Consider the following 27,201-nt stretch of genomic DNA (forward strand, 5'->3'; position numbering starts at 1 on the left):
CACACTTTAATACAAACCTTGACTTTGAGCCCAGAGACATTTATGCTTTGTGTGTGGCCTATCCTGAACCTCTTGGAGAGAGACTTTATACTGAGACTAAAATTTTTTTGGAGAATCACGTACGCCATTTGCACAAGGTAACCTGTACAGTTACTGATGTCCATGTAGGTGTTCTTTGTCCTTCTTTTGACTGTTTGTAGGTTTTTATGAGACTAAATCACAGATGGCAGAGTTACAGAGACACAGTACTTGTATATATGAAATACGTAACACATATCACACAACAATGTAGGCAGATACAGATATGTTGATATGCAATACAAAATAAATAATTTTCTTTCTAAGCCAACAGTTATGGTTTATACAATATATTCATTGGCTTGAAAAGCAGGTTCTTTTTTTTCTGTTGAATGCTTATAGTCAAACTAGTTTGAGGAACATCTTCACTTTGAAAATGTACTGTAGTTTGTCATTAGCCTTCTGTTTCAGCAGAAAAATATCTACTCCAGAGTCTTGGAAACTGATTGTATATACTCTGTTAAAAAAAACAAAAGAAAACCTTCTGAAATATGTGGGAAATAACACAAATGCTTGGGAGGAGAGGAAATAATGGCTAATTATTTATTATGACAAATAACAATATTGGTATATCTGTATAGCTGTGAGTTATCTTCTGTTTCCTCAGCTAAGACAGCAAATTTCATCAGAATCATGATTCATTGTGTTTAATAGATCAGATAGATGAACGGTGCCTCCTTCTATATCAGTAAAAAGAGATGTAGATTTAAATAAGATGCTTACCTGTCTTTAATGTCTTTACAGGGGATAAAGCATTGCAAATTCTGGATAGTGCTGCTAAATGGCTTCATGCTTAGGTACCTGAGTATTTGACAGGATAGGCTGGGTGTCTTAATGGGCAGTTCCACAGGTTACAGAGAATGGTTCTGACAGTCTGATATACTAAATCAGTTCACTAAACTAGCAGAGAACTCTGCCAAATAAGTTCTTCCTCATTTATTTAGTGAGCTGAATGAGCTCACTTAGGATAATCAGGCAGGTGCCAGCACAGTAGAAGCTGTCGGAAGTAGCTGAAAGCATACATCCATTTTTTAAATTGGCTATCCACCACTCGCCTCTGAAATAGCGTTGCAAAATCTCAGCAAAATGCATACTGCAGAGGAAAGCATTCTCAAGTCTTTTTTGTCTGCCAGTTTTTCTCTTTCATGATTTTTTTTAACATTTTTTGGATTTTTTGCATAGGCTTCTTTGCTGCTTGAGCCAGATTTTAAAATACAAACTCTAGAGAGAATTAAAGTTGAATTCCTAGTATCTCATCCCCCCTCACAAATCATACTAATTAGTGTAAATTGTTGAATTTACATTGTTGAATTAGTGTAAATTCTCTGAAGTATGAATCTATTTTGAGACAGACAGTAGCTTTTTAGATGATGATTTGCTTAAATTTCAAAATATTTGGGCCTAGATTTGAAAAACTTATATGCATTTTACATTTATATGTATCTGTTAAAATTGTTTTATTCTTGTTAAGTATAAGGACTTGTCCGTCCAGTAAGGATAGTGGTTTTAAATGGTTATAGTTGGTCAATTCCTCCAGTGTGCAGTGCATGTGGCTGTGTGAATATAAAACTGATCTGTGTCAGTGAGAGAATGGTTCTGTGAGTTATCCCGCCAGTATGATGTGAGAATATGAAACAGGCTTATTCGAGTAGGTACTTCTGAAAAGATCAATAGAAAATAATACAGTAGAGAGATTGCTATTTTTAAATGCAAAATCAAGCAAGTCCAGATGTTGTAGCTGGCTTACCAAAACTTGGTAGTATTAAGATTGTTAGCTTTTTGGTCATTGCCACAATTCTGAATATGCAAATACTATTCCACAATGATAATCTCATTATAACTTTCTAAGTATGTGTGCTATTTTCATACTAATTCTAGTGGGGGGGGGTGTGCCTTCACAGAGAGTTCTGGAAGCTGAAGAACAAGTACTGGTTATGTATCACAGATACTGGGAAGAGTATAGCAAAGGGGCAGACTATATGGACTGTTTATACAGGTAAGCTTTGCAAAAGAGTTGTTAAACTTTTGAAATTATTAAAATTATCTGCAGCTTAAGTTGAAGAGTGTTGATTAAAGAGAGCAATAGATGAATATGCCTCAGGTCAATTTTGGAGAGAATATAGTTATGGTAGCAGAACATGAGAAAGAAGGAATAATGCCTCAACAGGTAAGTATCCAAGATGGTTCCTAAAGTTCTTTCATTACTATTGTGTTCTGCTTGATGTTGCAGTGCTGAATGTGTTGGTGCTCATCAGCCCTGCAGCATATAAGCTCATAATTCTAGGAGTTCTTCTACAAGGATGGCACTGGACTGCAGTGTGCAGTTGAACCAGCATTGTTTGATTCAAAGCTTTGCCACATACCTTGGCAAAACCACAATTCTCCCTTCTAGTGGGGCCTTTCAGACAAGGTGATGTGCTCTTTAGGTCCTTTATTTTCAGGTGAATGTTTGAGCTGCAGGGGTTGGAGAGGGAGTGAAAACTTCTCCTTACTCCTTTTCTGAGAACTTAAGAAACTAACAGTTTGTATACAAGTAATCCATTTTACTCTCTTCTTTTTTTTTCCAGTAGATTACAGCCAAATCTATAAATAACACAACTAAACCCTTTTATTTTTATAAGTCTGCTCTTTCCTGAGTTGTGAATGTATTTCATTGCTAATAATGATAGCTTGAGCATAGAAAACTCTACCCATTTCTGAGTTGCTAAAATTATAACTGTGTTGATATGGCTTTGGATTTACTAGGATTTGGATTTTAATCCCACTGGGACTGTAGGTTGAACATTCTGATGTCTATTATGCATGTGATACCTAGTAGGTAAATATCATTTAAGAGGCACTTACCATTGTACTTAATTGATGGTATGATGTGCAGATTTACAAAGGATTTCAGGACCTTTACTAGTAAGTTAGGAGATGTATGTGTGATCTTGTAGACTATTAAATTTTCACTATCACACTGGGAACAGATGTGATGGAGTCTATCCTGAGCTTGCAAACTTTAGTTTCATAATGTGTCTGACTTAACTGGAGAGTTGATAGAGAAAAAAACAGGACAAGTATGTAATGTGTATACATCTCACTGATTGTGCTTCGTGTGATGGTTTTTCTGAGAGCTTGTGTGCCTCTGGTCATAAACAAACAAATTAAAATACTTCTCCCATGGTGGAACTTAATTTTTTGTTTTATTTTTAAACAGGTGAGGGCATTTTTTTCCCAAACAGATATTATGTACATACACCAACCTGTACATTTACATAAGCTCATATTTCACACCAACTCGCCCATCCTAACTCTTTTTCCTGCTTTGTATATTGTGTTTTGGTCCCGAAAATGTACTTGTTAGGGTGTTCTTTTTCACCTCCAAGTTGTAACTTCGTTCTTTGTGCTGAAATTCTGAATTTTGTCATATCTTTTAGAAGTCCCTAAAGGTATAACTTTGTGAAAGAATGATCTTTCTCTTCAATAATAAAACATACATTGTAATGGGAACTAGAAGACCCCACATGAGGACAAGAAATAATTCAGTGCTTGAGTAGTAGAATTGTAATGACTTTCATGCACTGGAAGCCCTTCATTAACTGAATGTCATTATGTCACTCTTTCATTTTTTGAGAGAATATTTTGGATGAAAATACTTGTGAATACCATAGGAAGATATTCTGCTTTTTATAAAGCAGTTGGAGTTCTTTTCTTACTTGCATGCCTGCCTTCAGAAAAGTACCATAATTTAGTTGACTCTCTTGTATCCCAGGTTCTAGTTTGTATAATTCTTCCAGCAATTAAATTAATGTCTACAGCTAGTAATCTGAAAGTTATTTTAAAATAGATTCCCTTAAAATTTAATTAGGCATGCATCTCTGTTTCTAATCTGATAGGCAGTATTTGAAACAGTACTAAAATGTGAGACACTTTTGAGCAAAATTCATAAAATGCAAGATCAATCACTTAATTGGCAAATGAGTTAAATCTTTTCTTTCTTCAGTGTTGATTTTGATTTGGTTTTTTTTCACCCACCCTCTTCAGTGCATTTTGGTAGGAAAACAAACCTGGATTCCATTTGAAAAGTAAAACCCCATATGTGCGTGACTAAACCAAGGTGATAAAACTGATGGAATAAGGATCACTGAAAGAAACATTTTCAGTTTTTGTTTTTATTAGTTCTGATGATAAAAATAGCAGATAAAAACAATCCTGGACATTAGGCCTTACCAGTGTCTTGGTGCTGTAACTGGTGTCATAGGTACTTTTAAAAAATCTGGCCTGTATACTTTTATTTCAAATGATTGGAGGGTTTTCTTATCCAGCAAATTGAAATTAAGTCATTTAAAGAAGAAGAAAAAGAAAGAAGTATTGCAATTATTCATAATAAAATCCTGAAAACTAAACACATATGGTGCAGCTTTTGCTTTGTTCCATTTTGTCTTTAAAATATTTGTAATAATACCAGCATATCAAGGTATAGCAATTTTTAGTTTTATATGCTACTCTTAGTTCTCTTTCTGTATGTACTGATGGAAGAGAGGGGGTGAGTGAGGGGAGTGTGGAGCTTTCCTTTCCAGCAAGTTTAATGAGAAAAAGCAGATTGGCCACTTTCCCCATGTACCTACAAGGAGCATGCCTGCTTACTGCTGGTGTTCCAGCTGTTCCTGATGTCCTCACAGGTTTTATATGACATGGAGGGCCTGTAGCCTTCTCTGCATTTGCAGTTCATGGTTGGTACTGATAGTAGCACTGGGGTTCACAGTACTCTCTAAGAGTCTGAAAGTAGCTCAGGCCACTGTACTCCAGTTTGTCATCTCTGCACTATGACAAGTCTTCCTTCTTTGGACTTTGTGGTGTCCTAAATTCTTTCAAGTTCACAGGATTTCACAGTGTGTTCCTCCTTTGCTCCTTTGCATGGCTTTTGCCTTCATGCCGAGAGTGTTCAGACATCTCCAGTCTGGTGCAGGCTCTGAAGCCTGAATCTCTTAAAGTGCCTCAGTAATTCGGCTCTTCTCAGTGTCTGAAACTGGGCATCTCAAAACTTCTGGTTGGGTCAGAAATTAAGAAAACATTCTCAGTTGCCTCATTTAAGCATTTCTAATATAAGAAATATTGTAAGTGGAGTTATGAAATATATTAGAATTTTTTCCCCAGTTATCTGGGAAAGAAAAGGAGAATGGTTCAGTTAAAAAATGTTGTAATATTTGTTTTATGGGAATACTGAGAATTGAGAAGGATGTTTTAGTGGGTCTTGTACAGAATCAGTTTTGTGTTCTTTAAAAAAACTATGCATACACTAGTAAATGCTGAATTTTAAAAAAGCATTTATAGCATTTTTTCTTTATAATTGTTAATTAAAATAACTTCTGCAAAATCTTCTCTTTAAAATTTGTAATCTGGCTGTTAGCTAGTAACCATGACCTAAGGGATCCTAGATAACAAAAGTTCATGCTGTTAAAATTAGCAGTACTTCTGTGTTTGTCTGAGAGAAACCCAAAACAATAAATGGTACAGGTTGAAGAAAATACTTTTAACTTAAAAATATCTGATAGTAGGAGTGTTTTTCTATCATTAAAATAAGCTACTATCATTCTAATACTAATCTGTGAATTTAGCAGTTATTTTGCACATATATGTATGTATGAGTAACATAGCCGTGCGTGTTGAAGGGTTGGATTCTTACACAAGTATTTTGCTCACCAAGAAAATGCTGACAGTGTATTTCAGGCTCCTGTTTTATCTCTCAATTACTAACACTACTATTTTTATGTGGTGTAAGTTCTTTTAAATTGAAGTCATTTGTATTGTAACATTTTTCTACAAATAGCAATGGCATTGGTTAAAGGAAGTTCTATTTTGTGATGTGGAAGACATTCCACAATTCTAATTTTAATTTAAAAAGCCCAAATTTTGCCTCTTTTGATTAGAATATCTTTATTTCTACAGGTACCTCAACACACAGTTTATTAAGAAGAACAAATTGACTGAAGCTGATCTTCAGTATGGTTATGGAGGGGTGGATATGAATGAACCTTTGATGGAAATTGGAGAGGTAGGTATCTCTGAAAGTGGAATCAGATATAAACTGTATTCAGAAGTGCTACAAGTTCAGGTTTGTCCTTTGAAATTTTCACCCTTTTTTATGTCACAGAAATATTGTCGAAGATGTAAGCACTGTCCCCTTTGTAAAATGAGATTACAGTTTTGGTGTAGAAAAACAGAGTGACCTGGCGGGGAAAAAAGCAAATATGAAAACCGCTGGAGAACTTGAGTTTAAAATGTGATAAAGGACCTCTTTGCAAACAAACTTTAGATTCTTAAGTGATGCTGCTATCTAGAAAACAGCAGTGAAGCAGTGTCCTTTTGTTTTTGGAAGCCCTTGCAACATTACTTTTTAGGCTTCTATTTCTTGATGTGACAAAGTGTAAAAGCTTTTTTTGAGAATCTCAAGGCAGTAAAGTTAATATCTGTTCATGGCTGGTGTAGGATTAGGTTTATGGCAGTCACTCCCTTGTCCTGAAAAGTAATGAAGACTTGAGTCCTGCATTCATGTATTAATTTGCAGGACTGTTTTTGGTGAATTCATTGCTCTGTTTCTTGATATACAAGGCACTCAGCAAGTTTATCAAGTCTTTGTTTTGAAAGCATTTTCTCTTTCCTTATGGTTCCTGTAGGATTCTATCTTTTATTCTTTGGATTGTACAAGGGGCTTCGGCAGAAGTCAAAATACTTCAGTTGTTCATCACTTTAGAATGGAAGGAATTACCATTTATGCCTTTTTAAATGACTGAGATGATCTGGCCTTTACCTACCCAAGGCCAAACATGTTTAATTTAAATATAGTTCTCTTCAGTCTCAACATGAAGTTACAGAAATATTGCCCAGTGTTTTTAGAAGCCGAACTGCACTCTTTGTACTGAAGTCTGTCTCAACATCACTCTTCTGTGGTAATGAAACTTTGGGAGCTTTTCAGTAATCTTAAACAAGTACATTCTTTCTTAATTCTTCCGAGGTGTGTAACAGAGAGTGGACATGGGTGTGAGAGATGTGCGGGCACAGTTTCAAACAGTTCTTCATCCCCACAAGTGCTCCAGACATTCAGTAATTGTTGTACTAGGAAGCATACAAGATGAGATCAGTTAATGAAAATAGTCTGCCAGTGCTTGCAGGAGATACTCTGTATGTTATGCATGCATGGTGAAGGAGACTGCTTTTCTGAGTTGAGCTCCTATCACTGATTTCAAACTCCTGTGTTTTCAGTGGCTCTATGGAGCCCTGAGCTAGGAGGTGTTTAAGATGTGTCTTTTGGATTTATTTCCCCCAGAAATAGATTCTGGAAAATTGAGAAAACTGCCATGTTCACTATTGCCAGTCTAGTTGGAGAAACTTAAGATCAGTCCTTATCTGCAAGAGGAAGAAACTGTCTTGAACTAATACATCAAGTTGCTGGATTGATCTGTCTATAGTTTATTTGACAAGAAAATTCCAATAGGTGACTTGAATCTGCTTCCCACTGGTAGCTCATATGTGAGAAGGACCATGCTAGAGACCACACTGCAGAAGAGATCTACCTGAGCTTGTTTCTCTTCACCTCATAATCACAAAAGGTGTCAGTTCTTCTCCATTTTTTTTTTCTCTCCCTTTCTTCTCTCTCTCCAGAGCTGGCTTCTTTAAGCTGGCTTCTTTCATTCTTTACTGGATGCATTCCTGTTGTCTTACAGAAACTTAACTGTTCTCCAGCTACTCTCGACAAGTCGAGACTGTGAAAATCACTCCTAAGACAACTTTGATTTCAAAACATGATCTATCTTTGGATTTATAAGCAAACCTTTACCTCTCCTTTAACAGTTGTGCCAGGTTTACCTTCTGAACCCTGTATTGCAGCATGGGTGCTGAATAGCTGGGACAGCCAGAGCAAGTTCATTTGTCAGCTCTTTAAAAGGAAGATTTATTTCATGGAGTGGGTCAGATTTGTAGCTGATAGCTATGTGCCTGCTTTCAATTAAGACATACCTGATGGATAGTTCAATTTTTAGAGCTAATGACCTGTTAGTTGTGTCAAAGTTTTCTTAGAAGCAATATTCCCTCTGTCCTTACTGAAATTAGCAGTTTCATTTTTTCCTAGTCTACTACTTCCTGGCAGGTGTTTTTGGGGGTTTCATATGTGTGATTATTCCCAGTATATAAGGGATCATGTTATCCCTTTTGGGCTTTAAATCTGACTTTGACTCGTGTAAAAGCTCATTTGAACTAATGCAATTGTGTTTTTAAAAATGGTATATGTTGGGAGCAACTACTTCACCCATAAGAATTTGACATATTTGAGTCCACTTGACTGATTCTTCTAATGAAATATTAGGAATAGGGTGGCCTCTCCCTAATGTAAATTGATTTGAATTCCATTTGAAGCCAAATTTTAGCTTGCCAATGACCTTGCTTAAGCTGTAAAAATCTTAGTTTGGAGATGTTCTTTGTGTGCTGGATGAAAGGATTCTGTATCTTTGACAATGACCTCTGACAAATTGGCCAAGAGAAATTCTCTTTTGTCAGGTGAGGCTTATTTTGCAATCATTGTTAGAAATACTGGTGTTTGTGCACATTCAGACATTAGGGTAGGAAGGCATGTTACTTACCTATTACTGTGCAGATGTTTTGTTTATATGTACTGTCAAAATCTGCCCTTGTAACCAGCTTACTTGGGGTCCTTATATGCATTTGAGAATACTTGATGAAGTGGAACCAAGGAATGAGTTCTATTAAATGTGTAGGAAGAATGTAGGTTGGAAAGCCTGCATTCAGGTACTGCCTGACTAAAGAAAGAAGAGGTTGTGTAACAACTGAATTTTTAAAATCCTGAATGGGGAATTGTGTTATCTTTGGTATTGTTCTGGGTTTGGTGTGGTGGTTTTCAGGGTTTTTTAAATGTACTTTTTATTGATATAAACTTGTGTTGTGTTCTGACAGCTAGCTCTTGATATGTGGAGAAAATTAATGATTGAGCCACTGCAGGCCATCCTTATTCGGATGCTCCTCCGAGAAATAAAAAAGTGAGTGCTTGATTGTTTCTTGCTTTAACATAATGTGGGGGCATTGCAGTTTTCTTTACTTTGAAAATCTGTGGACTATCATAGTCTTCTTTTATGTTTGGTTTTTTTAAGGTAACTTCTTACCTGATGACAATGGTATATCAGCTTTTCTCATTGTAGCTGTGTATTTGTGGCTTTCATGCGTAGAAAAAAGCAATGAATTCCCTGTAACCTCAGAGTAGTGATCTTTTCTGTTTCAGCAACCCTTCTTATCAATGGGATAGGGGAAGAGTTAGAATAATTGTCCAGGCCCATGCCTTTTGCCGTTTTCACCCCCTGATGCTGACTGCCTTTAGCTTCTGTACTGTCAGTAAACTTAAGAACCAGGCCTTGGGCAAAGATTTGCCAAAGCCAGAGAAGCTATCTTGTTTTGCATGGAACTCAGAACAATTCTTGTTTATCTGCCAGAAAAACTGAGGTCCGGGGCTTCTGTTTTTCAGATCAGTACCTTCACTCAAAATTTTTGGTGTTTGACTTGAATGAAATGAAGATAATTATTTTTTGCAGTTTGAGGGAAAGTTATTTTATTTCTGAATACTGTTTTTGACTTCTAAACAAAGCCAAACAACTTGGGACTTCTGTTTAAAATTTTTGTTTAACTTCTAAAGGATCTTCTTATTATGAATAAACAGAAATTTTGACATCTACTACAGATCTTGTGTGTAGTTCCATCAGTTTCCACACTTCTACCACTATTTAGGGTAACTCTGGAGTTGCCTAATGATTGGGAGTTTTTTTAAGTGATTACTCAGGTGACCAGACTAGTGTAGATAAACTGAGGAGTGAGGTAATTTGGCAGATTGAGGTTGAACATGCAGTTGGTCAGAAAAAATTTGTAAGGCACTGAAAACCTAATTTTAGTATTTTATTTGTATTTTTCATTCCTGAATGAAATATTTGACAGCAAAGTAACTGATATGATGTCTCTTTTGGATAGCATTTCTGAAGCCAGGAAGTGTTTATTTGCTTCTGGTTGTTGAATCATGGTTCCTTTGTAATCAGGACTGATATTGCTTTATCCATTTTTACTCTAACAATTTATTTTTACTAAATGGAGATTCCCTAATTCATGGTGAAGAAAATTCTCCTTTGTTACATCAAGCATAGTGATGCTGAAGACTTGTCTTAGTTATTGTATGTATGGTGGGTGGGAGTGGAAATGTGTGTGAAAACCTTTTTCAGCCGACATCTCATGCCCCTAAAAGTAAGGGTTTGTATTTGGCTTGAGACTGACTGCAGACCTCCCAAGGGTGTTGAGATCAAGGCTGTCACTGGCTTCGGAGGCATTAGCTTTTGAGACTGTAACAAGTTGACATTATTTGTTACTCAACTGTTTGGAAACTTTAAAGTAAAAATTCAGTCATTGTCTCTAATGGTTGGATCTGGATTTTTCCCCCTTTTTTTATTAAGGAGTCTTTTGTGTCATCTCAGAGATGTTAATTCAGTTCTGCTTCTCAAAATATACATCTAAAAATTTATATTAAATTTCTTCTAGCCACTTTGTGATCTGCATATCATTTAATGAATTACATAAGAGAGAACTACTTCTTTTAGCTGTTTTTTTCCTGCTATCATCAAATGTAGGGCTTCCTGTGGGGATTCTGAGGATGGCCTTTACACGTAACAGTAGGCTTGTTGCTGTTCTTTGCTGTAATTTCAGTGATCAATACAGCTTTTAAGAGGCAGTTTTAAAGACTCTGCTGAAAGCAACTATTAAATGTCTTTTGGCATTGAGTTCAGTAATTCAGAGATTAAACAAGGTCTTTGAAAAATGGGTATCCATAAGTTATATCTGTCAGATGTGCAAGAATATGCATGGGAATAATATAACCTAAACATTTTAATAAAATTACTAATACATGTATATGCTTAAAAACTCCTCTGTTCTATGCCTTCCTCATAGTACTTGTGTGTGCAAGGTTCAGTTTATTACAAAGCTTTAAAAAAAATTAAATTTATGTAGATGGGACAGTTGAACTACTTCTAGGCAGGAGGTTTTGTGTAGCATGCAACAATATGTGGAGTTGATAACCAACACTGTAGTCAACTGGTTGCATATAACAATGGCTTTCTTACTATACTGGAAAAGGTAGGAAACCAGAGCCACAAATTCTTCTTTCAAATGTCACTTTAACAATGTATTTAACTGGATTTTTAAAAAGGTTTCTGACTAAAGTCTTGAGCACACCAACTTTTTAGAAGCTATAAGCTTGTGCAATACATTGTACATTAAAATTGACAAACTTTTTTTGGTACATAAAAGAAATGCAAGTAGTGGCATGTGGCTCAGCTGAACAAGATGGCTAAACTGATCTAAGAGTTTACTGACACCAAAAAGGAGCAGGCTGTGCTCTACTGCCTTTCATGTGCTGAATTTGGTGCTCACCTAGCTGAACTGCTAATGTGACAGAAAACCGTCTTGACTAATGTTTCTCCAGATTGGCACAATGAGTCAATTCAGCAAAGCATTAGATGAGTGCCAGAGCAATGCAAGAGAGATGGAGGCCTGTTCCTGAGCAAAAGGGAGCAGGATTAGCCCCCTTGAACGGCAGAAAAATCTTAAATCGCTTAAGCTTGTCTTGTCTGACTGCACTCCTAATATAGAGTTCTGAGTATAACACTTTCTTCCCCCTCCCTCTAGCCCAAGCACTCCTCCTACAAGGCAAGCTGAATATCAACTTAAGCATTTTTGTTTCAACACAACAGGAAGCCGACAAGATCTTGAATTGTGAGAAAATTCATCTATGAAATTCTTAAACAGAAATAATTTGGAAATTACTCAGGTGCTATCTCAAATGACAGTGTGATTAGTACAGACTAACTGAGAGAGGCTTCTCTACTAAATATAACTAACACCTTCTAACTAACTGAACCTATTCCTGTCTAAGCTGATACATTAGCTATACCATTTGTTTGAAGTTAAAGCTACTGGAAGCTAACTTCTCAAAAAATGTTCAGAACAGGCTCATCTGGTTCACAGTGAATTCTGTAGGTAATTGGCCTTGCAAGACTCTTGGTCTGACACAGCAGAGCACTTCTTTTGAATGATGGAATCTTCTTTTAATGAATCTGGTATTTATTATTGTACCTGAAATTTTAGAGATGTTCTTTTGGACTGTAGTAATACACTGTACAATACATGTTGAACATCCACTGCTAGCTTGAGCCTTAAGACGGAAACAAGATGGAGTTAATATAAATCAACACAACTTTCTTGTGCATGTGTTTTGTAGCTTTCTCCGTTTCTTTTGAAAAAAGAAACTTGTCATCACCTGAATTAGTGGAACTTGTGTTTCTAACACTATCTTTTTATCCAGATTCCTTTCCAAATGTCATCATACCCTTTCATCCAAGATACTCTGTGACATCCCTGCTTCAACCTGTGTTGCTGTTGCACTGTGACTTTATGCATCTGTATTGCTTGCTGTCTGCTGCCAAGAAGGAAAATAAACATTTCATAGACTTCTGCCTTTGCAGAATCACCAATTCCCTTTTAGTGTGGCAGTTGCTCTTACTACTACAACTTCTGTGAAAGTTGTCCTTAAAACTTCTGTCGAATATTGTTGAAAGTAGTCATTTGCACTACAAATACCTGGGAGCAGAGTGCCATTGATGTAAATAAAAACCTGAAGTGGCTGCCAGAGCAGGCAAGGCCTGTTCTGTGCTGGGTTTTTCATTTATCACCTTTGTGCCATCTGACCTCTGCCTCAAAAGCTTGTTTCCTTTCTTCCAGCTCTTCTGTGGCGCATGTCTCCTGTACAGCTTTTTCCTAATGTACATTGTCCTTTGAGTCCCCTGGGTCTGGCCATTGCTGCCCCTTCCCCTCCCACATGTGTATGGGCTAAGGCCTGAAGTGCCTGTGAACCGAGCAGAGGGAAGCTGGGGCTTGGGCTGTTCCTCCAGTAATGCTGCTTGTGTTTGTGTACCTGGTCCAGGGTCCTTTTGCAGGTCCAGAGCCCTGCATGTGAGAGCTGGGCTGGGCTGTCTCTTGCCAGAGCCCTGCTTTGTAATATGCTCATATGCTTTTAGTTCTGTGGCCTCCTGCACTCCATGGCATAGCGCTGTATTCACAGGCTGCATGCATCCTGCAGCTCTCCATGCTCCTGGGCCCCTCTGGGGTGGAGTTGCAGGCCCAGGGCAGATGTTTCATTTTTCCCTTCTGTGATTGTGCTGCTGCCTCTGCCATCATAAACCAGACCGGCAGAGGGATGTTGGCAAGGATTCAGGGTGTGTGATTACATGTACCCAAACACGGGTTTATTCCATTGCTTCAGCTCCCACCACCAGAGGAAATCATCCGGTTCCCTGGGTGAAAAAATCAGACCATCCGTGATGGAACCCATCAGTTCAGTTCATTTGTAATGGGTATTAAAGCTGCATAAACCATACAGTGACTGCTCATAATCTGTTAAGAGAGCTAATTCTTTACACCCATCATAAAACTTAAGTTTTCAGATCTGAGAAAACAGTAGTGTTTGAAAGCAATATCCATAATTAACAGTGTTAAGAATAGATGAAGAGGGTCTGGCATGCATAACACAATGACTGCTGGTGTGGTTGTCCTGGTAAACCTCCACAGCTCATGGGCATCCTCTGGAGTTTTTCCTGATTACAAACCAAAATAAATGACTTCAGCAAAATTACTTCTCTCCCATTTCACCCCAGCCTAGATGGATATATAGGAATGTTTGTGTTTGGTGTTCAATCATAAATATACTTTTGTAAATCATATTTTGTTCCCATTTAACACCTTAGGAGTTAGGGAATGTTTTTTTACTTTGTTGTAAAGTGCATATGAAAAGTGGTCTGTTTTTAGAACTTTTCATGTCTTAAGAGGAAGTCTCTGCTGTTTTGAATGTTGGTCTGTGATTTCCAGTCTTTGCAAAGGACTGAACACTAATGTTTTTAGCATGCAAAACACTTGTTTTAATTACTTCTATTTTCAACTGAATGAAATTAAAGATAACATTTTCTTCTACTCCTTCATTTGAAGCTAAGAACTTGACTGGAAGATGTAATGTTTTGCTTTTCTGATGTATGATTAAATATTATGACAATGGGCCAGGTGTGTTATTTGTTCCACTTGAAATGTACATGTTGAATAGTAGATATTCAGAAAAGAAAATAGCATGCTTCTTGTTGTGATGCTGGTAAAAATGATGGATTTTTTTGAAGGGGCAAGAGTGTGAAGGTAGTCTATATAATAAAGGCAAAAAATACAAGATGGAACTTACAGTAGCTCTTAAACTACTTGCTTAGAATATGTAATTTGGAATACTTATATCCTTAGCAAACACTTGGAAATTTCATGACCTTTAAATCCCTTTGAACAGTTTTGAATTATTATCTCAACAATTTAAATGTACATGAGAGAAGTGCATTTTTTATTTTAAGATTAATCTTATTTAATTTTGCCAATTTAAGCATAGAAGTTTACTGGAACATGTTTTAATCCAATTTCTTTTTCATTTGGCTATAGATGAGTTACACCCTGCATTCTCATAAATGTTTGCTTTGCCTGTTTCAGTGATCGCTGTGGAGAAGACCCAAACCAGAAAGTAATCCATGGGGTTATTAACTCCTTTGTTCATGTTGAACAGTATAAGAAAAAATTCCCCCTAAAGGTAGATGCACATTTCTGGTTGTGTATTTTAAATTTTGAATGTCAGTCTAGTACATGCATTATTTTTTCCTTTAAAAAAATTCTCTCTTATAGTTTTATCAGGAAATTTTTGAGTGTCCTTTTCTGAATGAAACAGGGGAGTATTATAAACAAGAAGCTTCAAACTTATTGCAAGAGTCAAATTGCTCACAGTACATGGAGAAGGTAAGAGATTCTTCAATACACGTGCAATAATTAAAATCATTTTACTGATGATACATGTTGTCCTTTACAGTTCTTATAGTTGTTCTTTGTGTAATGCTTTCATGCAATTGAAATGATACTTTTTAGTGATACAGTTAATCTGAACATAAACTGCAAACCTTGCTATGGATGGACAGTCAGTATCAAAGTATTTCATAATAAATGATGAATCAATGCCATGAAAAGTAAAAAAAAAAAAGAAAAAAGACAAAAATTAAAACACACATCAAGTTGATCAGAATTACTTCCTCACTTCCTTATTTTCTTTTAGTTTGGAGTAGGGTAACAGAGTTCTAGCATTTTGTGGTTAGAGAAGCCTCTAACAACCTTTGTTGTTGCAAAGCATTATTAAAAATTGCATAGGTGGATTTTCTTTCATTTTGCTTTGTGGTGTATGAAGTTATGTTGTGGTTAAATTATTTGTAATTCTTATACCTTGTTTGAGAAAACAAAGATTGGTACAACACTAGGAGTCAGTTCTTGGTCCTATACTGTCCACACTAGCAAGGTAGAAGAGTTGAGGGCTGTGGAAGCTAATGGTTACACACTTGTGGTGTAATTCAGGGACAGGCTAAGACTTAAACAAAACTGAAAGCAATTTTGCCTATCATTAGCAGTCTGCAGCTGCATTACTCTCCCTAGACTCCCCTCATATTCACAGGATGTAAGTGCTTTTATGGCAGTATTCATATGACTTACCTTATGAAAAAGCCTATTTCCTTCATTGAGTTATAAAAAGAATTCTTATTAGTAGCTCAGATGTACTCCTGTACCTATTGAGCAGATGCTTATGCACAAGCAGATAGATTTGGAACAGTTAAGTGATTCGTAGAGTTCTTTTTTTATTAGGTATTGTAGTAAAACTTTCTCAGAAGTAATAAGAAGTATAGAAAGAGAAATTGGGAAGGACTGGTCACAAAGTTAAAGGGAACAAGAAATTTTGAGATGAGAACTATGGAATGCTGTTAGACATCTAATAATGACAGAGCTTAGTCAGTACTCGGACTAGATTATATTCATTGAGAAATAGCCTGATTCAGAAGAACAATTTAACTTTTCAGCATCCTGCACAAGTTCTTTTGTAACTTTATTTCTTATAATTGTGTCTCATTCTCTGTATATACACTGGTTGTATATTCTGGTTCTATATTGATTGTCAGTGTTTCTTCAGCTCACAGTTAAACTCTTGTCTGCAGGTTTTAGGTAGATTAAAAGATGAAGAAATGCGATGTCGGAAGTACTTGCATCCCAGCTCGTATGTCAAAGTGAGTCATGAATGCCAACAGAGGATGGTAGCTGATCACTTGCAGTTTCTACATGCAGAATGTCACAATATTATCAGACAAGAGAAAAGAAATGGTAAGTCTCATTGGTCACAAAAAGAGTGAAATGGGTTTTGTTTTATTCATTTTGCATTGCAATTTCTTTGTCTTTTTTCAATGACCTTCTGTGTACGTAAGCATTTTCAACTAATATTACTTATCTAGAAATGCCCATTGAAGCCTGGATGACATTTTTCTTTTGTCATGTAATTCATTTTTATTCTTCCAAGTCTATAGTCAAAACCTTCTTTTTACTGTTAACAGCCCTTCTTTCAGCTAATGCTCTTTCTCTTTCCTTGTCTTAATCAGCCTAAAAACACACTGAAGTCCTGTGTCCTGTAGAATTGATCATACTTTATGCTTGTGTTTTCATTTGTAAGCCAATGGCTCTGTCTTTACAGATTTCTTCATCATCACTTAACAGGTCAGGCTTACAAAATATTTTGGCTTCTTTTCATAGTCATTTTTTATGACTTTTATGAATCTTCTGTGACCTCTCATCCCAAATCCTTTTTACAGAAGGAGATGCTCTTATAGTTATATTCCCTGCCTGACTAAAAAAACCATGCTTCCTGATGACTACATGCCTCTTACCCTTGAAAGAATGCTTAGTCTTGCACGGAAGATGGTATCTTATGTGAAACAAATCATTTTTCACAGTCAAACTCAAATTGTGTCTAGTAATAGTGTGTTCTGTTTCCAGGGAATTTTTCAAGTTTGACCAGAGCTTGGATCTGTTTTGTTTGGTTTCTTTTTTTGGGCTGCGAGGAGGCGAAATATAATAAAAATAGCGGTTGGTTGTTTAGAGCTTTTCTAACCTGAGAGAAATGTCAAGCTACCACTGGAGACAAACCTAAACTGATTTTATTCAGCTACTGCTAAGGGAGATATAGAGAGGCCAAGGTTTAAAATAAATTGGCACACTATTTCTCCACACTAGTCCACCTCTCTTCTTGGAGTCTCTCCTAAAGAAGCAGTACTGGAAGAGTGAGGAAGTCACAATGGAGGACTCAGTAAATGCTGATAATAGCCCTACTCTTTCATTTTTTTTCTTTTGTCAGTGATCCAGTCTATGTTAATTTTTTCCTTCAAAACATTTGGTCTCGTCTCAGTCTTTTAAAAGTTCTGTGTGAAATTATGATACTGTATTAAGTGTTAATTTTTAGTGTTTCTAAATGTACTCTATAAAAATGTATCTCTGTTACAGACATGGCAAATATGTATACTCTACTTCGTGCTGTGTCAAGTGGTTTACCTCATATGATTCAGGAACTACAAAACCATATCTATGATGAGGGCCTTAGAGCAACCAGCAATCTTTCTCAGGAAAACGTGAGTTTCCTCAGGCAGCTGAAATGACTATTTGATTAACATTCTTGATTAAGTGATTGCCCTTTTCCTGTTAGTCTATCCTGTTTTTTTCCTTTAATTTTGCCTATATAAAATTGGTTTGGAACATGATAGATAAATTATAACTTCTCATCAGCATGGTTAGCTGTGCCACACTTATCTGAGAGTTGATTGTTGTAATTGTTGTGATCTAACCAGAAACTACTGCAGCTAGATACTTCCTGTTGTTTGCTTAATACTGTCAGGGCAAGAAGGTCCTTTTGTTCTGTGTACATATTTTTTTCCTGAATTTCTCTTAAACCAGTAGCATTTGCCGTTCCGGTATGTTAGGAACCAGTGATTCCATTTTGTAAAGACTTGATATCCTGTCATGATTTCAATGTGGTGGTTTTCATAATGGCTTTGTAGTCTCATATTGTCATTTCTGAAAATTACTGAAAATATTATATCTTATTTATTTTCCTAAAGTGTGTTAAACTTTTTTTCAGTTCATGTCTATTTAAATTACTCAATTCCATTTTTGTTTCTCCAGCATTGCTGTTCAGAGACAAACAACAAGCTTTCATTTGACATTGTATTTGTGCATGTGTACATCTTGCTGTCTCGATCTGTGCTCGCTTTAGGATGCTGACTTTAGCCATTCAGTGTTTCTGTCTATAATAATACATAAACACAAGCTGTTGTACATTCACTCTGTTACTGACTGCACAGGAATGCTTACTGTTCTGTGACTCCTCTGTGCTTACTGAAAAGGGACTGAAGTCTTTAGTAGTATAGTTTGCTTTCAAATTATTTTTAGGTTTATTGAAATTATTCTTTCAAACTAGTGGTTTCTACACAGGGAAATAAATACAGACCCATGAGGGTGATGACAATTCACAGCCTTATGTAGACAATTTGAAAGTGTGAAATACTTGTTCCATTGTACAAATTATGTGCTTTAAAACATTTTTAATGTGTGACCTGAGAATGCACTTGGGGAGGGAGCCATGCCACAGAGCCAGTGCCTTGCATGCTGTTGCACTTGTGCCTTTCATCTTGTCTGTGTAGGGACCCCTCCAGCTCATGTCAGTCATTTCTATACAGAATGTGATGCTGGAATGTAGTGCACGAAATTCAGTTGGTAACTGTCCAATGTAGGAAAATGCAAAGGGATTGTCCAGATTTTCTGTCTCTGAAGTCACTGTGTAGAAGCAACAGTTTATTATATCAGTTGCTTGAATGCTGTATTTATGTTAGCATTAATGATTTTTGAAAAGTCTATTAAAGGATTTTAGGGCATGTTGGGAAAAATTAGATGGCATGAGAGCAGTATAGACTCAAATCTAGGTTGGATAGCAGGACTGTGTATGTAGCCTAGACTTTTTATTTCCAAAGTGTGCTCTAACACTGTAGTGTGAGAGTTAACAGCAATGCAGAATCTATCCTCTCAAAACTCACTGTAGTATTAACTTTTATAAAAAAGAACAACTAGGAAAAAATCTGTAACTAATGTAGGTATGTTTGTGTTAGCTACTACTACTTTTTGCACTAACTTGCTTTCTGTTCTATCTACCTTCTTTAGATGCCAACTCAGTTTGTGGAGTCAGTTTTGGAAGTACATAGTAAATTTGTTCAACTCATCAACACTGTTTTGAATGGTGATCAACACTTTATGAGTGCCCTTGATAAGGTAACTTTTACTTAAGTAACCAAAGCAGTGGAAAACAAAATCCAGGACACAGTTTCAGGCTCACCAAAATTCTTTGAGACATCACATGTTCAAAGATAGTTCATATCCAGTTTTTCTAGTTTAGAAATGCAATGGAACAAAAGACAATCTGATGCTAGGAGAAAAGATGTATACAAAGGAAACCACTTTAATGCTTAAACTTTTTCTGAAAGAAAGACCTTTATTTTTCTTTTCATCATATTTTGAAACACAAAATTGGTGCTGATCCATTTAGTGTAAGTGAAGATAATAAATAGAAAACTGGTGGGGTTTGGGTGGTTTGGTAATTTTTATATGCATTTGAACTTGAATTTGCTTGCTGAGATAAGGTTTATCTCTGAATGCTCTTAGTGTTGCTTCCATAGAATCTTTGCTTAGATTTTTTAAGTTGACTACAAAGAATATCTGGAAACTTACTTCAATCACTGTCACAATAGGTAACTTTTTCCAGGAGAGAGCTACACTTGAAATTAAATTATATAGGGAAAGAGGCTTGCTGCTCTTCAATTTGAAATGCGTAGCCATGCAGGTATTCAAGATAACAGTTCTAATTATCATAAATTTTAATAATAATCATTATTAATTATAAATAATAAATAGCTTTCCTTTCTATAATTTCCTGTCACAGGATGCATGCATATAGTTCATTGCTCTTTTGTGCTGTTTACAGTAGTTGCAGTTTGGAGTTAGGGTCAGAGTCTAAGCTTTCATGATTTTCAGCTAAGGTTAATCTGAAAAGACATAATGGAGAAGGTGACAGTGATAGTACCAACAGTAGTTACCCATCTGTATTTGTGACATTGATAAAATAATTATTTAGCATTTTAAAACAAATACTTGTTTCAATATCAAATGCTTTTCTCTCTCCATTGCAATTAATGTCATGTACCAGAAGGTGGAGTAACACAAGACAGAACTTCATTTGTTGGCATGTAGGCAATGTACTTTTTATTAAATACATCAGTTCTTCACTTCAGTGATCTTTCTTACAATAAATACTTAAAATATTAATCTGCTGTTAATTTTTCATGGTGGATATCAAAACTGCTATTGCTGCCTCCAGTATTATTGCAAAAGAGTGCTCCAAGCTTTAAAGAGTTTCCTACTTCATGTCAAGTCATGCATTCTTTTCTCACAGGAATTCTAGGGACCTATTATCAAATTTTGTAATGTTGAGGTATTGTACGGAAGAGTTCCTTGTCAGTTTGTCTTTATAATAATAACAACAATATTTTCCTTTTACAGAGGAACTATAATTCCTAGGAACTATGATCATGCAGTATTTTTGGTTCACTCTTAGTTTACAGTGTTAATTTAAATGTGATGTAGTTTAGAAACTCAGTAATTCTGATAATATTTTTTTCATTTCTAAGCTGCCATTATCTCTTTCCTTTTTAATCATATTCAACTTTTCTTCAGCCACCATATTGTTTGTGCTCTACTGCTTCAAATTTCCACTTTCAACAATATATTTTTCTCCTATTCAGTGTATGAAAAAATCCAACAACCAAGAGCACTTTCATTTCTTACTGTTATGAACACACCATATAAGTTTTTCAGCTTAACATACCTGCTGCTGATGTGCTGCTGCTCAAATCTACTTTATCTGCACTTATTCCTAAGTTTCTTTCCATCCGTTCTTTTGGACCATAATATTACTGTATATCTAAATCTTCATACTTTTGTGAAGTTTCTAATCAGAACTTAATTTGTTCTTCTGTTTTCTGTAATTAATTTTTCTTCCTTTACTCTTTCACTTTTACTTAACTCTAAACTTAAAAATGTTTAACAACCAAATACTCACAGAGCAGTAATTTAAATCTTTTTGTTAATTGTTTCTTTTTTGATCCTCTTTAGTGTAGTTCAGTTTTCTAGGATCTCAGATGGTCTTTGCCCTGAGCATTTTCTTGATTTTTTTTCAAATTTCATTTGAAAAAAGGTTTAAGTCATTGACAATTTTTCTCTTTGCTGCATGTTCCTATGTAGGCTTTGACATCAGTAGTCAACTATCGGGAGCCCAAGTCGATCTGCAAAGCACCTGAGTTGGTAAGTGATACACACAGGAAATGATAATTCTTGTATATAACCAACAAATTAATTGCCATAGGGTCCTTCCCATGCATATCACACTGGGTCACACTCAGGTGTGTATTTCAGTAGTAACAGCTTAAGCTGCACACCCATTTTGTGAGTGTACAAAATTGCTATGATTCTAATTTTTGATGTAGACTGTATTTTCTGTGGATGTGAATGTATAGTTTGCCCACGAATACAGCCCTTGTACAGAATGTGAGACTGTAGACTGTGACTTATTTTGTGTTCGAACTATTGTAGAAGTTTGCAAATACCTTGGCATGCCTTTGTTCTCAAGCTTGGCAAGTAGGTTTGGGTTTGATTTTTCTTTTTCTAATTTGAGCTGGCCAAATACTGTGACAACTTGTTAAAGAAATCAGCAAAAGGAATGACAGAGAATGAAGTTGAAGACAAGCTGACAAGTTTCATTACTGTTTTCAAATACATTGATGACAAAGATGTATTCCAAAAGGTAACTTTTTATATTCACTAAAGGTTAAAATGTTACATTTAAAGCATGGTTGAAGAATGTGGTTGTGCTTCACAAAATCCTCATCTCTGTTTTTTTTTAATGCAGTTCTATGCCAGAATGTTGGCAAAAAGATTAATTCATGGTTTGTCTATGTCTATGGATTCTGAAGAAGCGATGATAAATAAACTAAAGGTAAGGTAATACTCCTAACGCAGAATGAACAAATGTAGGAGTATGCAGTGTTGAGAGGGAGCAGCAGAGGGTGCCAGAGGTATCTTAGCAATTGGTAAATCTGTTTCCAATAGCTGAAAGGAAAAACCAGTTTTTCGGTAGTCTATGAAAGATAAAAGTCTGAGTATCTCCTAGGCATTTGAGGTTTTTATGAGGTTTTGGATAGTTTTATTAGCTATGTTCAAATATTTCGTATTAACATCATAAAACTACCCAGGACTTTCATAAACATGTCTTTCAATTTTATAAAGCAATATCGTTCACATAGGTCAATGTATATGAAGTGAAGCTAAGATAAACATGATGATTTTGTTTTACAGTGTTTGTTTTTTATTGAAACTAGTGTTTTCTGTAAATATGACGACACTTCTGCTGACTAGATTTTCATATTGTATTAGTGAGGGAACATAATTTATACGAGTACTGTTTTGACTCTGAAACCTGTTAAAATATTTCTTCACAGCAAGCCTGTGGTTATGAATTTACCAGCAAGCTCCATCGAATGTATACAGACATGAGTGTTAGTGCTGATCTCAACAATAAATTCAACAACTTTATCAAAAACCAGGACACAGTCATTGATTTGGGAATTAGTTTTCAGATATATGTTCTACAGGTACTAATGTATGTTTATTACTGCTGAGTTATTTGTACTTATTTTTAATGTTTTGATAACAAGTGTACAATTTTTCTAATTATGAATACTTCTTTATATAGAGACTGATGGTTTGTGATTGCTGTGAAAATGCTTACTTACCTAGTGTTTCATTGTAAAATTAACCCACTAGGTCCCTAAACAATAGGGATATAAAATTTCAGTCTCAATTAATACCTCAGTGGGGTATGCAGAAGGTGCAGTAAAAAATGATCAGTAAAACTTTCAGACTCAATTGATTGTCTTATGACATAATGTATACTATACATCCATTTAAGAGTGTTATTTTTATCTGGATACATATGTTGTATAAAAGTGTAATTGTTTTCTTTTTCCAATACTTTTAGGCTGGTGCATGGCCTCTAACTCAGGCTCCTTCTTCTACATTTGCAATTCCTCAGGAACTGGAAAAAAGTGTACAGATGGTAGGTTAGTAGTAGGCTTCCTGTAAACATGTGGAAAATGTACAATAACTCCAAATGAAAGATCATTGTTCTAACAGAGAAAAACTCGAGCTTCTTTATTTTGATTGTAAATCATGGCTGTCGTGTTTCCAGTCCATATGAAATGTGGAAGGGTTGCCCAAATACTTTACTGAATTTTTGTATATATTTGCATAGCTTCTTCACATCTCTCTTCTACACTTTGTGATTCCTGAGAGAGATGCTAATAAATAAGATCAAATGAACTAGGTTGGTTCTTAGCTTCAAATCCAACTCCTAGTATTTAGATAGAAGAAGATTCTGTTTGTAATATTAAATCTGAACGGTCTTAATAGGAGATTAAGATGCAAATACAGGTTTCTTGTTCCCTGTTTCATAGAAGCTGTTCTAAGTCAAGCTTTGTGCAGACTTCTTTAAAGCTAATTTTTTGATTTCTCAAAGCAGTAAAAATTTTACTTTAGCCAAATATTTTCTTCTTATGTGATTATTTCTGCTTTGTAGAGGTGGAGTATTTTGTCGCTTTTGATTAAATTGTTTTATTCTAAATGTTACTTGTACAATGTTTGTGTATACAAAATATTTGTGTTGAGCTTTGCTAAGGTGTATTTAATGGTGAAGTACAATTTAGGCAATACAAATTTTATATTATTGGACATAAGAAGAGGAGGGAGTCTTTGAAAATTGTCTGACAATGCCTTTATTTACTGTCCAATTTGATCATTGGACCCATGGAGAGAGTTCTCTTAAAATTCTGGCAAGGATTGAGAAAGAAAGAAAAAATTTTTTTGCAATTGCACTCCAAAATATGTGGGTACCTCTGTAACTGGGCAACCTGTTCAGCAGCTTTTTCTGAGACTCCTGGAGCTTCCTGTAAATGTATATTTGTCTGAGTAGTGTACAAATACTGGTTTTCATACTGTGCAAGCTTGTGGGTGGAGAAACACTAATTCTTAAAGAGGTCAAAAGTCCTATTTTTGTATTTTCCTCCAATGTTAATCAGAGTTTCGAGACCAAATCAGAATAAGCCAAATTGGTGTGTGTACACAGTGTTGGCATTGTGGGGTTTAGGGATTTTGATCCCATTTTTGGGAAAGGTTCTTTGAATCTGCTTAAGTTTTTCTCATTACCAGAGGTAGACCTTAAATTAGGATTCAGTCATCACTCATCTTCTGAAGGAAAAATGCTGTCATGAGTTGATCTGCAATGTTTGTATGCGGTGTGATGGACATAAAACCAGTTTTTCTTCATTAGGGTGGTAGGATGGTGATAAACTATTGTGAGTAGTTATATGTGTGACTAATTGATGTTCATTTTGTTTTGCAGTTTGAATTATTTTACAGTCAGCATTTTAGTGGAAGGAAGCTTACTTGGTTGCATTATCTTTGTACAGGTAAAAATAAGTGCTTTGCTAAACTTATGATCTGACAGTTACTTGCTAAAAGTAACTAACATTGCTAAAATGGCAAAAGACTGGGGAGTTGGAACATTATCTTGTATATAAAGTGAACAGACATATGTTGTGTTATAAATTAATTTAATATTTACTACTCAGAATTTCCAAAATCTGTTTTGTAAACTTACATACCTGTGATTTATTAAATCCAAGTAAAACTAGAGTTGTATGTTCTTAACTGCAAAAAAGCAGTGCAGAACTGCTGAGTTATTAACAATTGCCCTGGAATTGTTTCTATAGTATAGATGTCCCTTATATAAATATTAAATAATCTTAGGAATGCATATTATACTATGTTACTCAGGTATGGAAGTATCTACATAAATACATATTTATATTTACTGTAAAGGAATATGTGTTGAAAACACCTTAGAAAATATATATTAAATTAGTTTATTTTAGTAAGTGTCAGTCATTCATGTTTTATTTTAAGTGCTTTCAGTATCAGGCTTTAACAACTGAGCACTGCAACATATCACATGGAGGTGAAAACCATACTAGAATACAACAATGTAATATAATGACAATCTTGTTCTGATAACAGAAGGTTGCTATTAACTCATGCTCACCTTCACACAGAAAATCTAAATCTGCTTTCAGGCAGATTTCTTCAGTGCTTTTTGTTTTTCATGGGAATTTAAAGAATGTAAGAATACGAAAAATTTTTGAATGGACAAGTGTTTTACTTTGTTTTTAAATCTTTCCTTTAAACAACTTTCCTATTAATCACTATTCTGAAATTCTGTGTAAGCTATTAATGGAGGTTTGTGCATTGCAATGTGTTGAGGCTACTTGGAATTTCTCTTCTTTTATTATTATAAATTACATTGCACTATTTGTCTAGTATTTGTAGTTAATCAGGGTGGCAGCGCAGTTATGGGCCGCATTGTATATGTGTAAATTCACAACATCACTTGTCATTGTTCCATTTCAAGTGTTAAGTACGGACTTGGGTTGAATGTCTGGAAATGTATGAGGAGCTCTAGTAGTTAGGCTTCAGATGACTTTTCAGCACCTTTCATCAGTTTATAAAATAGTACTTGTGTCATTACAGGTGAAGTAAAAATGAATTATTTGTGCAAACCTTATGTAGCCATGGTCACAACATACCAAATGGCAGTGTTGCTTGCCTTCAACAACAGTGAGACTGTCAGTTACAAGGAGCTTCAGGACAGTACACAAATGAATGAGAAGGAACTGACAAAAACCATCAAATCTCTGCTTGATGTCAAAATGATCAACCATGACTCAGACAAGGTATGCCATAATGATATTAAAAAGTTTCATGTTTTCAGTCTTGTCATTCTGATATTTGTTGAGGACTTTTTTTAATATCCATTGTTTACTTTTATTTTTCTAAGCTTTATTTTTGACCCTTGTGAAAAATCGTAGATCTCTATTTATAAGGGAAGAGACAGGAGGAAGTAAAATGTCTGTCATACAGGCTTTCTATGCCCATAGCAGCATGGGCTGCTGAAAAGGTAATAATGCAGGGACTGTTTATTCTTTCTGTTGCATTGCTTTCAAAGTTGTACTGAATCATGGGAAGGAGCCTGAGTAGTGAACCAGAGTCTTACAGTGATCCTAAAAAAATGTTTGTGGGATTAAGAGACTGAAAGCAACAGCAACCATGTTCTTCCTTGCTGGCAGATTACAGGAGAAAGAAAAAGAGCAAGGAGGACTTCTGTGAGAGGATTTTTGCTGCAATTTACCAGACTTACCATTCCATGAGTTTCATGGAACTCCAGTAATATCTGAGCTTTGTTTGTGGTTAAGGCAATGGTTGATACTTCTTTTTCTGACTCTGTCTCATCCTTCTGTATGGCCTATGTGAAACCTTTTTTCCCATACAGCAAAGGGCACAGATTTTTCTCTGTTAAGTAAGAAACACTACAGAAGTGCCTGTGCATTCCATACAGACATTAGCATGTGCTTCCAGCTAGCCCAGGAAGCCCACTATTCACACAGTATCAGACAGAAGAAACTGAGCTAAGCTGTTCAGTTTGCTTACAAGAAGAAATCCAAAGCTGCTCTGATAGCTGCTTTTGTTTTTAACCAGGAAAATTTTAGAAAATGGAAAGTGAGATCACAAGGAAGATCTGATGCTTGGCTGAAGCATAGGACATGCTTCCAATATCTAGAAATGAGCTCAGGTTGGAACAATTGCTGGGAAGATGTCTGTTAAACCATGGGTCAAAAAAACCACTGGGAGCTATTGCAGAAAACAGTGAGACTTTTCATAATCTTAGAAAGTTGCCTGTTATTTAAAGGATTTACATTTATTTATGTTGTATAAGGTTCACCCAGAGTCTTAAAGCTTATGTCATAGAAGAAGGAATAATACAGCTTTCCGACCCTTTTACTTTTTAATGTTTACCACTGCATTTTCCAGTTCTTCACCTTCCAGACTGTTCAAGCATCTTTACTATTTGTTTTCTTTGTACTCAATCCAGCAATGTGATAGCAGATCTGTAGA

At 35.6% G+C, this 27,201-nt stretch overlaps 1 protein-coding gene across 3 annotated transcripts in view; it reads left to right on the forward strand.

The window, feature by feature from the left end:
* Window positions 1–27,201, forward strand: part of CUL2 (cullin 2) — a 42,958-nt gene that overhangs the window by 8,989 nt on the left and 6,768 nt on the right. For 2 of the 3 annotated variants that reach the window (XM_069006481.1, XM_069006480.1), the window contains exons 3-18: window positions 35–137; window positions 1,980–2,074; window positions 6,010–6,115; window positions 9,028–9,110; window positions 14,677–14,773; window positions 14,866–14,976; window positions 16,212–16,374; window positions 17,545–17,669; window positions 19,252–19,359; window positions 21,385–21,444; window positions 21,815–21,943; window positions 22,049–22,135; window positions 22,638–22,790; window positions 23,177–23,254; window positions 24,596–24,662; window positions 25,780–25,982. In XM_069006481.1, coding sequence (XP_068862582.1) covers window positions 35–137; window positions 1,980–2,074; window positions 6,010–6,115; window positions 9,028–9,110; window positions 14,677–14,773; window positions 14,866–14,976; window positions 16,212–16,374; window positions 17,545–17,669; window positions 19,252–19,359; window positions 21,385–21,444; window positions 21,815–21,943; window positions 22,049–22,135; window positions 22,638–22,790; window positions 23,177–23,254; window positions 24,596–24,662; window positions 25,780–25,982 — 1,768 coding nt within the window. Of the gene's footprint in view, window positions 1–34; window positions 138–1,979; window positions 2,075–6,009; window positions 6,116–9,027; window positions 9,111–11,790; window positions 11,878–14,676; window positions 14,774–14,865; window positions 14,977–16,211; window positions 16,375–17,544; window positions 17,670–19,251; window positions 19,360–21,384; window positions 21,445–21,814; window positions 21,944–22,048; window positions 22,136–22,637; window positions 22,791–23,176; window positions 23,255–24,595; window positions 24,663–25,779; window positions 25,983–27,201 lie in introns of all 3 variants that reach the window. The other variant, XM_069006482.1, reaches the window with a different exon arrangement.

Source organism: Aphelocoma coerulescens, chromosome 2, assembly GCF_041296385.1.
Source record: "Aphelocoma coerulescens isolate FSJ_1873_10779 chromosome 2, UR_Acoe_1.0, whole genome shotgun sequence".
NCBI classification, from domain to species: domain Eukaryota; kingdom Metazoa; phylum Chordata; class Aves; order Passeriformes; family Corvidae; genus Aphelocoma; species Aphelocoma coerulescens.